Source organism: Choloepus didactylus, chromosome 6, assembly GCF_015220235.1.
Source record: "Choloepus didactylus isolate mChoDid1 chromosome 6, mChoDid1.pri, whole genome shotgun sequence".
Classification (NCBI taxonomy): domain Eukaryota; kingdom Metazoa; phylum Chordata; class Mammalia; order Pilosa; family Megalonychidae; genus Choloepus; species Choloepus didactylus.
The window spans coordinates 87,736,475-87,749,971 of NC_051312.1; the positions used below are offsets into that span (position 1 = coordinate 87,736,475).

At 38.9% G+C, this 13,497-nt stretch overlaps 1 protein-coding gene across 1 annotated transcript in view; it reads left to right on the plus strand.

The window, feature by feature from the left end:
* MRPL48 (mitochondrial ribosomal protein L48) overlaps positions 1 to 13,497 on the plus strand; it is a 103,621-nt gene that overhangs the window by 59,512 nt on the left and 30,612 nt on the right. Inside the window, exon 5 of the mRNA XM_037840602.1 lies at positions 13,318 to 13,487. Coding sequence (XP_037696530.1) covers positions 13,318 to 13,487 — 170 coding nt within the window. The remainder of the gene's footprint in view (positions 1 to 13,317; positions 13,488 to 13,497) is intronic.

Consider the following 13,497-nt stretch of genomic DNA (forward strand, 5'->3'; position numbering starts at 1 on the left):
GTGGTCCCTTGTACTCTCTTGAGCCCAACATTTCTGAGATGAGTTACTTTTCATGTACAAAGTACCCAGCCCTTAACCCATTCCTGCTGGTGTAATCACTCCTCCTTCCAAAGGTCACTCTTGTGACTTTTGAACCTTGGGAAGCTACTGGCATCAAACCACCCCCACCCCCTACCCCTGCTCTTATGACTGCCATGGGCTTAAGTCCCTGGCTAGCTCACTGGTGACAGAAAGGGACATAAACAGGGGTGGGCATGGCCAATCACTGAATCTTGACTTTTTAAAGGGGCCTCTACCTCATCTCAGCTTTTCTTGTCAACACTGGTTTACCTGCTTTTTTCTTGCACCCTCCATCCTGTGCCCTGTCCTTGATGCTTCTATGAGGAGGTAGTGAGACGAGAGATGAAAATGAGGCTTCCCTATAGATGGATGGCACCATGGAGTGAGTATTACAGTTCCTTCACAATGTGGACCCAACTCCTCAGTGATTTCCCATTTTGCACCCTATATTTCAGGCCCATTTTCTCCTACACTTAGCTGTCTCATGCCTCTGTGCCTTTGCACGTGCTCTTTCCTTTGTGTGGGATGGTGTCCTTTTTTTTCTCTGTGGTGCTTGTCCCTTAAAACCCAGCTTGACCCATGGCAGTGAGGGATCACATTTCAGAGTGTCTCTCTAGACCCAGCCCTGTGATTGTAGATCTCTTTATTCCCTCAAGGACTCTGAACAATTCTGTTGAATTTAAAAAGCTTCAGATTATTTGGAGTTAATTGTATCTGATAGGAATTGAAAGAATAATAGTCCTTTACATTTGCGTGGTGCTAGATCATTTCTCCCAAGACCACTTATTTACCTTCAGCTGTAGTCCAGTCTCCAAACCTGGAGTATTAGCAGCCCAAGAATCAGAGGATTGTCAAGAAGAAGACATGGGAGGATGAAATAGGGGCTGCATAAATTGCTGTCAGTTTGTAGTTGTCACATGTTCTATTTTCCATGTCTTAAGGCAAGAGAGTAAGTCATATCTTTTATAATGCAAGCAATTTCCTTCATCTTTATATTCAGTGGGCCCTAGGAATCAAGATCATTTTCCCTTGGAAATGTCTTTACTGTTGACATATGGGAGATGTCTGTCATGTCTTACACCTATTTATTTTATTGTAGCACCACATATAGATTAGTTCTCACAGCCATGAGTCTGTGAGGAAACTGTGGCACCATTCCCAGAAAACTCAGCAGGTCAGAATCACTTTATGGTGATGATCACAGCTTTCTGGGGACAAGATGGTTTTGCTGCTCTAGTGACTGTAGGGCTAAATATGAAGTGTAAGACCAGCTTAGGAAGAGTTGTTTTATACCAGCATCCATGTTTTCCCTCAAGTCTACTTCTTGTAACTCATTGGAAAGAAAAACCGTCATTGAGCATCTATATGTCCCAAACACTGTGCCAAGCACCAGTGATGCTCAGATGAATGGGACAGTCTTTTCCTACAAAAAGTTTACAGTGTTCTGGGAAAGGCAGTGCTAAAAAATGAAACTAAATACATTGCGGTAAGTACTTTTCTAGGGAAATGAACTAAATATCAAGAGAGCAAAGATAAAGAAGCAGTTCTCAATAAAAGGGTCCGTGAAGGTGTCACAGAGTTCAGCTCAACAAGCTTTTATTAAATGCCATCAGTATGGTTGGCGTTGAGTATGTAAAGTTGAACAGGACACTTCTTTAGGCATACCTAGTTGTTTGGATTAAGTGGTAACACTGGGACTGTAAAGAACATAAATTTTTCCAGGTAGAAAAGGTAAAAGGGCTTTTCCAGACACAGAGAGTGACCCTTTGAAAACCTGACTCTCAGTTAGAGCCCCCTGGTCTCCAGCCCACTGGGAGTCTCACCCTACTTCACCTATTCTGCCAAATTACAAAAGTGTCAGATTTTTAGAGGGATTCATATTTGATACAAATCATAATAATGATCCCTTTCCATTTTCAAAGTGCTTTTACATCCATTATCTTAGTGCCTCTCCAACCGTACTCCCTTAGAACACTGATAGTCCTAGAATTGAATTCCTCAAGTTGAATAATAGCAATCTTTTCTGAATTTTAGAAAAAACATCAAGTTAATGGTAGACTTTTCTAAATTTCAAGTTTTTATCCCATTGATATTACTTGATGAAAACAAATATTACCAGAGAAACTTAGATATGTTTCATATTTTTTGAGATGCAGAGAACTTCAGGTATATAGTATAACCATATTTTTCTCCTAGTAAGGTCATTCTTGTTGTATATGATGAAAGTGTGTTTGTGAATATCTCATGGTGTTTCACAAAGAGAAACATGATTTTTGTAGGCCATTTGCAACCTAAACAAAAAATTTGATTCTTCAATAATCCTGAGAGACGGACAGAGCAGAAAAATAAACAGATTCAGGAGGGTAAGTGATTTCTCTGTGCTATATGGCTAGTAAGTGACAGGACCAGAATTCAGTTCAATTCAATTCAACTCAATTATCTCATTGTCCAGGATGGCTGCTCAGCCTGCAGCCTTCATATCCACATTTTAGCCAGCAGAAAGAGGGGAAGGGGAAGCCTTGGGCATGCATCTTCCTTTTAAGAACATGTTCAAGAAACTACATGTATCACTATCCCTTTGGCCAGAACTTAGTCACATAATCATACCAAGCTGCAAGATTGATTGGGAAATGTAATTTTTATTATGAATGGTCATTTACCAACTAAAATCCAGGAATTCTGTTATTAAAAGAAAAAGAGGTAATTGATATTGGGGAAATTAGCAGTTTTTGTACACTGCCCTTCTAGGGAAAGACAGATTAAGAGAAATGTTTTGGAACTAGGCAGACCGGTATTAAAAATGCACTTTCAGCTCTGATGCTTACTAGTCATGTGTGCTTGGGTAAATTGCTTAACTTTTCCCAGCCACAGTTTTGTTGGCTTTAAAAAGGGACTTATACCTTCCAGTGTTGTTACGAGGAATAAGTTAAATAAGAAAACTTTAAGTACTTAGCCCAGTGCCTAAACACAGCGCTCATAAATGGTGATGATGACAATGATGATGATAGCATTAGTCCCTCTTTTTATAATCCCATAGCACTCTGATCTCCTTCCTCAAAATGCTTCTCCTTACAATTACTCATTCTGTTTATGTCTTTCCCAATAGATTGCAGGCCTCATAGCGTAGGGGCTACGACTATTTTAGTCACTATCTTACCCTTTATGTTAATGACTTGCACAAATGGCTAGTAATTTCCAGAGCCAATATTTGAACTGAAGATGGTCAGAATCCATCCAAAGTATATGCTCTTTCTGTTCATATAAATTGACTATTTACTAAGTGTTTTAGTTTGCTATGCTGCAGAATGCAAAACACCAGAGATGGATAGGCTTTTATAAAATGGGGGTTTATTTCACTACACAGTTACAGTCTTAAGGCCACAAAACATCCAAGGTAACACATCAGTAATCGGGTACCTTCACTGGAGATGGCAAATGGCGTCCGGAAAACCTCTGTTAGCTGGGAAGGCACGTGGCTGGCATCTGCTCCAAAGTTCTGGTTTCAAAATGGCTTTCTCCCAGGACATTCCTCTCTAGCAAGCTTGCTCTTCTTCAAAATGTCACTCACAGCTGCACTCCTTGGACCTGTAATTTTATGTCTTTCCTAAGAGATGGGAAATTTTCATTGATTACTTCCTCTATTATTGCTTCTACCCCTTTTCCCTTCTCTTCTCCTTCTGGGACACCCATGACATGTACATTGATGCACTTCATGTTGTCATTCAATTCCCTGAGATGTTGCTCATATTTTTCCATTCTTTTCCCTATCCATTCTCTTGTGTGCAGGATTTCAGGTGTCTTGTTTTCCAGTTCCTGAGAGTTTTCTTCTTCCTCTTAAAATCTGCTGTTTTATGTCTCCATTGTGTTTTTCATCTCTTGTGTTGTGCCTTTCATTTCCATAAATTCTGCCAGTTGCTTTTTCAAACTTTTGATTTCTACCTTATATTTACCCAGTGTTTTCTTTATATACTTCATCTCTTTTTCCATAACTTCCCTGAAGATATTGACTTGGTTTTCTAATTGATTTAGCATATTTCTTTGAAAATCTTTGATTGTGCCATTAAAATGAAACAATATCTCAACTGTTTCTTAATTGAGGTGTAAGTTTGTTCCTTTGTCTGGACCATATCTTTTATCCTAGTGCTATTTGTAGTTTTCTATTGTCCAGGTATCTGGTTTTCTTGGTTACCTTAATCAGATTTTTCAAGACCAGCACTGGTTCAGGTCTCAGAATGGGGCTATATCAGTGTCAAGTTTCCTTGAGAGTGTCTTAGAAGATTGACTGACTTCCCTGTGAAGTCTCTAGCCACTGTGCTTTTCCTAACCTGCATAGCAGGTTGCACCTGTCAGCCTGTCACTCGTGACTGGTGTAAGGAGGTGTGGACCCTTCAATTCTCTGCTTAGATTGTTTCTGTATTGACAGTTTCCCCCAAGGCCCTGGGGTATGAGTTCTGAAGGGAGGGCCAGCACTACAGCTGGGGCCCATCTCCTTCCTCTTAAAGAAGATACACCCCCTAGGAAGGTGTCTTCTGCATTTCAATTGCTCCTTTGTCTCTCCGACTCTGTTAACTCCACCCCTGTCTGGGTCAGAGTGCTGTGAGCTGAAAATGGCTGAGGCTCTCTCCACTGAGCCACTCAGGTTGAGATGAAGTATATAAAGAAAACACTGGGTAAATATAAGGTAGAAATCAAAAGTTTGAAAAAGCAACTGGCAGAATTTATGGAAATGAAAGGCACAACACAAGAGATGAAAAACACAATGGAGACATAAAACAGCAGATTTTAAGAGGAAGAAGAAAACTCTCAGGAACTGGAAAACAAGACACCTGAAATCCTGCACACAAGAGAATGGATAGGGAAAAGAATGGAAAAATATGAGCAACATCTCAGGGAATTGAATGACAACATGAAGTGCATCAATGTACATGTCATGGGTGTCCCAGAAGGAGAAGAGAAGGGAAAAGGGGTAGAAGCAATAATAGAGGAAGTAATCAATGAAAATTTCCCATCTCTTAGGAAAGACATAAAATTACAGGTCCAAGGAGTGCAGCTGTGAGTGACATTTTGAAGAAGAGCAAGCTTGCTAGAGAGGAATGTCCTGGGAGAAAGCCATTTTGAAACCAGAACTTTGGAGCAGATGCCAGCCACGTGCCTTCCCAGCTAACAGAGGTTTTCCGGACGCCATTTGCCATCTCCAGTGAAGGTACCCGATTACTGATGTGTTACCTTGGATGTTTTGTGGCCTTAAGACTGTAACTGTGTAGTGAAATAAACCCCCATTTTATAAAAGCCTATCCATCTCTGGTGTTTTGCATTTTTTTGCCCAATACCACCCCATTTTTAACACCTTGCAAGGTTGACATTCATTTGTTCTCCCTCATGGAAAAACATACGTGTACATTTTATCACAATTGTTGATCACTCTAGGTTTCACTGAGTTATACAGTCCCAATCTTTATCTTTCCTCTTTCCTTCTGCTGTCCCACATGCTCCTAAACTTCCTCTTTCAACCATACTCACAGTCATCCTTGTTCAGCGTACTTACATTGCTGTGCTACCATCACCCAAAATTGTATTCCAAAACTCTCACTCCTGTCTTTTCCTATGTGTTTGTAGTGCTCCATTTAGTATTTCCTGTAGAGCAAGTGTCTTGTTCACAAACTCTCTCACTGTATGTTTTTCAGAGAATGTTTTAAGCTCACCCTCTTATTTGAAAGACAGTTTTGTCAGATATAGGATTCTTGGTTGGCATTTTTTCTCTTTAAGTATTTTAAAAATATCACACCACTTCCTTCTTGCCTCCATGGTTTCTACTGAGAAATCTGCACATAGTCCTATCCAGATTCCTTTGTATGTGATGGATTGCTTTCCTCTTGTTCCTTTATGATTCTCTCTTTGTCTTTGACATTTGATAATCTGATTGTCTTGGCATAGATCTATTCAGATCTATTCTGTTTTGGGTACACTGCACTTCTTTCTTCCATTTTTTCTGAAGAGAAATCAAGGCCCAATCTAATTGACAGTCCCTTTTGCATATTATGTTAATTTTATTGCAGCTTTCGGAACTCTGCTTGTACTTTGAATTCAATAGTTTATCAATATATGATGTATTGTGTTTCTCTTCATGTTTATCCTGTTTAGAGTTCTCTGAGTTTCTTGGATGTGAACATTGATGTCTTTTAATAAATTTCAGGAGTTTCCTGTCATTATTTCTTTGAATATTCCTTCTTCCCCTTTTTCTCTTTCTTCTTCTTCTGGGACAATATTAATTCAAGTATTGGTATGCTTGATGGTGTCACACAGGTATATTAGGCTATATTTGCTTTTTGTCTTTTTTTTTTTTCCCTATTCCTCACCCTGACTCATTTTAATTGTCTTGTCCTTGAGATTGCTGATTCTTTCTTCTGCCAGTTCCAATTTTCTGTTGAACCCTCCTGGCAACTTTTCATTTTTATTGTTGCTGTCTTCAACTCCAGTACTTCTGGAGTTTCTTTCCAAAGTTTCTATCACTTTACTAAAATTTTCATATTGCTCATTCATTGTTTTACTGATATCCTTTAGTTCTTTCTCTGTATTTTCCTTCATCATCTTGGGCATTTTTAAGATCAGTTTTTCAAGTCTTTGGTATGTCCAAAGTCTGAACTTCTATATAGCTGTTTTCTGGATTATTTTTCCTCTTCCTTTGGATGGACCATCATTTCCTGTTTCTTTGTTGTCTTGTACTCTTTTGTTGAACACTGCATATTTTAAAATTTTTGAGTGTTAACCCTGGGATTTATTCCTTGCCACATCTGTTTCTTGATTTTATAACTAGCTGGTGATATGACAGATATTTTGCCATGTGTCAACCATTATATCAGGAAAGTCCACCCAGGTGAATGCTAAGTTCAGCATCTGCCCTGTCTTTTCTAGACCTATATCTTGTCCTAGGCCTGTGCTTTTTACTTGCTTTGTAATTCTGCTCTTCATAGCATTTTGAATTCCCTCTCTATTTCACAGAAGACAGAAATTCTCCCTCTTCTGGGTGATTGTATTAGTTAGGGTTCTCCTTGGAAACAGAATCAATGAGAGATGTCTCTTATTATCAAATTGTAAAAGTGACTCACGCAACTGCGGGAGCGCACGAGTCCAAATTCTGCAGAGCCGTCAACAAGCTGTCAACTCCAAGGAAGACGTCCGACAAACTCCTCGGGAAACGAACCGACAACTTTGACGAACTCCTCAGGAAACGAACCGGCAACTTTAAAGAACTCAGGAAACGAACCGACAACTTTGACGAACTCCTCAGGAAACGAACTGGCAACTTCGACGAGCTCCCCAGGAAAAGCTTCACTGAGCAGCTGAAGAAGAAGTGAAGGTTCTCTAACTGTCAGGCTTATAAGCCTCCAACTGATCACCCGGACCAAATCCAGCCAATTGCATTCTCTCACTGTGGAAGCACGCCCCTTGATGAATCATCAGTCAGCTGCAGTCAATTGACTGATGATCCGACAAACCAACCAGCCTCAAATAGCCTCACAGGAATCGTCAGGCCAGTGCCCGCTTGACCAGACAGCTAGGCCACCTAGCCAAGTTGACACATGAACCCAACCATCACACTAAGCTTCATACCTTAGGGATTATGGTTGAGGAAACTGAGACCTAGAGGAGTTATCCAATGTCATGTAGTGACTATGCAGACAGGATTTGAGCCCAGATTTTTCTTTGGCTTCCATCTAAGTCTAGTTCTCTTTATGTAGCACCAGGCTGTGCCTTTTTTCTGCCCCAGTCAGAGCCAAGCCTTGTGAATGGCATGACTCAAATGCACCATGCTGAATTACAATCACTCGATTTCTATGTACTTCACAGCTTATTATGTACTGTTCAGAGTACCATTACCAAATCATTCAAGACCCTGGATGTAAATTTTGTTATTTCTATCACCAAAGTTTCAGGAAGCTGAATGTGTTGCAGGCATATCGCCTGCAACATATATCGTCTGCAACATACAATCCTTTACAACTTTCTCACCCTGGAGAAAGCCCCCTTTGGTGATAGGTAGGCATTATCACTGTAGCAAAAGCTAGAGGAGAGAGCCTGAGCTTGGAGCCAAAGACCCAGCTTACAGCTATGACTAGACATAAAGTGGTTACCTTTACCATTTTTTTACGATTGTAATCTTGAACAAGTCATTTACCTTTTGTGGGCCTCAGTGTCCTCCTGGTGTAAAATCAGGGAGGGAGGGAAGGAGAGTCTAAATTGTCTCTAAGATTCATGCTAGATATAACAGCCTATGATTCTAACGTGATTCTTTTCTCTAGCTTCTCTTACTCAGCAGTTTCCCGGTAATCTTGAGCAAGTCACCTTCAGAGGATCTCAGTTACAGGATCTGCCTGTAAAATAGGAGTAATAATCTGGACATTTCTGTATAAAAGTGGTTTAGTAATTTATCTCATGCCCATTTTGGGGACCATAGTGTAATCCTACAGGAACCAAAGAATGGCCATCCTGGCCATCTCACAGTAAGTCCAGGCAGTCACAGGACTGCTAAAGTTTGATGATGGACAGTAACCCATATTCCCTGCTGGTGTCCAGCTATCTTTCTCCTATCCTCCCTTCTTTCCTTGCTGCCTCTTCTCCATGCGCAATCAGGGTGGCCTTCCCAAAACACAGCTCTGGTCATGTACATCCCTTGCACAGGTAGCTTTAATAGCTCCCCATAGGAGTGAATTTCCCTGGCAATGTGGAATATGACTCCCGGGGAGGAGTGTAGACCTGGCATCATGGGATGGAGAAAATCTTCTTGACCAAAAGGGGGATGTGAAAGGAAATGAAATAAGCTTCAGTAGCAGAGAGATTCCAAAAGGAGCCGAGAGGTCACTCTGGTGGGCACTCTTACGCACAATTTAGACAACCCTTTTTAGGTTCTAAAGAATTGGGGTAGCTGGTGGTGGATACCTGAAACTATCAAACTACAACCCAGAACCCATGAATCTCGAAGACAATTGTATAAAAATGTAGCTTATGAGGGGTGACAATGGGATTGGGAAAGCCATAAGGACCACACTCCACTTTGTCTAGTTTATGGATGGATGAGTAGAAAAATAGGGGAAGGAAACAAACAATCAAACAAACAGACAAAGGTACCCAGTGTTCTTTTTTACTTCAATTGCTCTTTTTCACTTTAATTATGATTCTTGTTATTTTTGTGTGTGTGCTAATGAAGGTGTCAGGGATTGATTTAGGTGATGAATGTACAACTATGTAATGGTACTGTGAACAATCGAATGTACGATTTGTTTTGTATGACTGTGTGGTATGTGAATATATCTCCATAAAATGAAGATAAAAAAAGAAATATCCAATAAGTTTCATGGAGTCGGGCCTGAGTTTGCATCCTAAATTTACTGCTTATCAGCTGTGTGTTCATAAGCAATCTGCTTAACCTCTCATTCCTTAAGTTTCAGAATCTGTTAACTGAAGGGAGAGTCACTGCATAGAGTTTTTAAAATATTTAGATGAAATAATTCATGGAAAGCACCAGACTATAATGTGTATATACCATGTGCTCAAGAAATTTCAAGTAACACTACTAAAAAAAAAAAAAATAGCTCCCATAGAGTCAGGAGGGCCAAACTCAGGTAGATGAATGTGAGAGAGCTTATGCAGGTTGAAATTGTAGGAATTGCTGTCTGAAGTCATATGCAGTCAAACACTTGCTGACTATGCTGAGTCCTAGCTCAGAACTGAAATATAACAACACAATGGGCTTCTGATGGTGTGGCTCAATCCAGACAGATCTAGGCCATCATGGAAAAGCAAGTGTGATGTCAAGAAGGAAACTGGAATCAGCTTTCCTTTTTGTTCCCCTAAAGTGACATCTTTTTAAAAGCCGTGTCATTTTCCCTCGTTAAGAGAAGCCTCCTGGAAGCTTCAGAGAAGCTCCTCTCCATTCTGTTGGAAAATTTCAGCTGCTTCGCATTGTATCCTGGCTTTAGCATTCTCCACAGCTCTGACTGTAGTGCTGACTGTCATGATAAGGCCTGATTGCTGCCTTTGGCCACGGGTGTAGTTAACTTGACAAGCCTTGATAGTTGTTCTCCACATGTTGGCTTTTCACTCATAGCAAAGTCTAGCACCCTGGCGTGGCCACCTCCGTTAGCAACTTTAGTAATGCTGGGGATGCCATGAAAAAAATCCATTTATTAGGGGCCATGATAGAGATCTGGATTTTTAGTTGCTAGGGTCAGTGCTTTCCGGCTGTGTAACTTGGGAGGAATGTATTTAAATTCTCTGAGCTTCTTCTTCTTCACCTGCAAAGAGGAAAAACTGGGACAAAATTATCTCTAAATTCTTCCCCCTTCTAAAGTTATAAAATAGTGATGCACTCATGTTTTCTCTGTGTCAGGCCCTGTGCTACATATCAGTAATAGAAAAATGAAAATAATAGCAGTAGTTAAAATTTACTGTTTACATATGTGCCACAGATTGTATTAACTACTCTGCATACAGAGTTTTGTTCAATTCTCAAAACACCCCTGTGAGATTAGATCTATCATTATTACTGGCCTTGTGAAAGGACCCATTTCTTGGTCCTTTCCCGGTTTCCCCACATCCAGCCCTGCTCTCTTAGATTGACCTGGAGAGCAGCAGAGTGAGAGAACCATTCAAAGTGCTCTCTCAGGAACAACTCTACTGTGATAGGCACCAGGCCGTTGGCTATTAGCTGACATGTAAGTAGAGATAGATTTCAAAATTTTTTTCTTAAAAACAAAAATATTTCTATCAAATAGCAAGACTTATTATAAATCTCCAATAATTAAGACAGTGTGGTATTGGCTCAAGGATAGACAAAAACATATATATACACACATTTATGTGACATACGTCACTGCATTGCAGTGGTTCTGGGTCAATTGGATTGAACGACCATATAAAAAAATGAATCTTGACTCCTGTTTCTCTCATGCACAAAATCACAAATGGATTGTAGTTGTAAATGTAAATGTTAAAATAATGAAACTGCTAGAAGAAAACATATGAAAATATCTTTACAATAAAGATTTCTTAAACAGGAAACAGAAAATATCTTCATGATAAAGATTTCTTAAATCACTATAACCATAAAAAAATTTTGTATGTTGGACTACATTAAAAATAACTTCTGCTCATCAAAATATACCATTAAAAAAGTGAAAAGACAGGCTACGGAGTGGGAGAAGATATTTGCAATGTGTGCATTTAACAAAGGATCATATCTAGAATGTATAAGGAACTTCTACAAATAAATAAGAAAAAGGTAGACACCCCAGTTTTAAAAATGGGCAAAAGACTTGAATAGGTAGATCACAAAAGAAAGTATCCTAAAGGCCAATAAATATATGGGAAAGTGCTCAAATTCAACACACATAAAGGAAATGCAAGTTGAAATTTCAATGCACTACCGCTACATAGCCACCAGAATGGCTAAACAACAAAAAACATAAAACTATACTAAGTTTATAATTATTGACAAAATGTAGAGCCACTACAATTCTCATAGACTGCTGGTGGGAATCTAAATTGGAAACCACTTTTCAAAACTGTTTGACAGTATCTACTAAAATGAACACATACATACTGTGTAACTTAGTAATTCTGTGCGTAGGAATATCTCCAACAGAAATGTGTGGGCATACTCATTAAAAGATACATACAAGAATGTTGATAGTGGTACTATTTATAATAGCCCCCTACAGGAAACAGCACAAATTTCCACCAACAGTGGAAAGGATATAGAAATTGTAGCTTATTCATTCAATGGAATACTAGAGCAATGAGAAAGAACAAAATGCTGTTTCACATAATACATGGATGAATCTTCAAACATAATGATTGCAAGAAGCCAGACATAAAAGAGAACATACTCTATCATTTCATTTTCACAAATTTCAAAAACAAGCAAAATGACCTTATGGATTTAGAAGTCAGGATAGTGGTTACCAATTTGGAGGACATGAGGGGATTTGGGGGATCCTGTTAATGTTCTATTGCTTATTCAGGATACAGATTATACAATTGTTTTCCCTTCATGGAAGTTTTTCAGGTATATAGTATGAATATTATATTGCAATAAAAATGTTAATAATAAAATACAAGAATTATAAAAGGGAAATAGTAAAAAAAGTCTTCATCCCACCTCTATGCCCCAGCCACCCAGTTCACTTATAGGCAGCTAATGATACTAGTATTTTTGTATATCCATCCAGAGATATTTTTTGGGTATACGAAGCAAATAATTATTTATGTAATTATACATACACACACAGACACATACGTATATGTATGCTCCCCCAACCACTCTTTATTATATGTATGATAATATTCTGAACATATTAATTCTATAGTTGCTTTTATCGTTTAATTTATCTTAAAGATCTTTCCATATAGTACATAAAGGAAGTCCTTATTACTTATTACAGCTGCATAATGTCCTATTGTGTGAATGTGCTATACTTTATTTAACAAGCCCCCACTTGAATGGACATTTAGGTTCTTTTCAGCTGAGAAACTCTCTTGATCCTAATATATGTTGTGTTAAATATCTGTTTTCCCAGGGCCTGTTTTAACTTCTTGTGGCAGCCTACCTAGGTTGACATGTAGTAAAGCAGTACTCTATATGAAAGGGAAAGGTAGAAATAAAATAATTTGTTCTATATCTCAGTTCTCAGAAGGAAAGCTGTATAAATAATTGGAGAGTTTCAAAACTTAAGGGCTGGAAGAGAACTAATGCTGTGCTTCCTTGCTTTTGATTTCTTTAAGATTCTGATGAAAGCTAAGGATTATCTCCTCAGAAAAACATGCACTCTTGTAAAATTTTGCATATGACTCAAGGGATTCACAGAGCCCTTGAATCCTGTCCATGGGTTCCAGGTTAAGAATGTTTTGTCTAGCATAATCCCATCATTTTACAAATAGGCAAACTGAGAGCCAGAGATGGGAGGTGAGTTTCATAACATGTTAATGGCAGAAGATATTCACATATATTCATGTTAAGGTAATGCCAGCAATATTCCCTCTCCTTTCATTGCCTGATGTCGTAACCTAGGCTGGCAAGGGAATCTGCCCAGTCCTTCCCAGAAGAACTTCAGTTAGTCAGTGGGGTAACTTGAGAACATAATGAACAAATTTGTTTATTTGAAAGATTGTTTTTTTTCTTTATATCATTTCAGTATGATTAGAATTTCTTGTATAATACTTTGATTTATTTCTTTCTCTTTTTATTTGTTTTCTATTCAGCCCAAGAAGAAGAGGGGAAAAGTGGAAGTGAGACCCATTAATTTGGGGACAGATTATGAATATGGGGTTTTAAACGTTCACCTGACAGCATATGACATGGCCCTCGCAGAGAGTTATGCTCAATATGTTCACAACCTCTGCAACGATCTCTCCATTAAAGTCGAGGAAAGGTATGAAAGA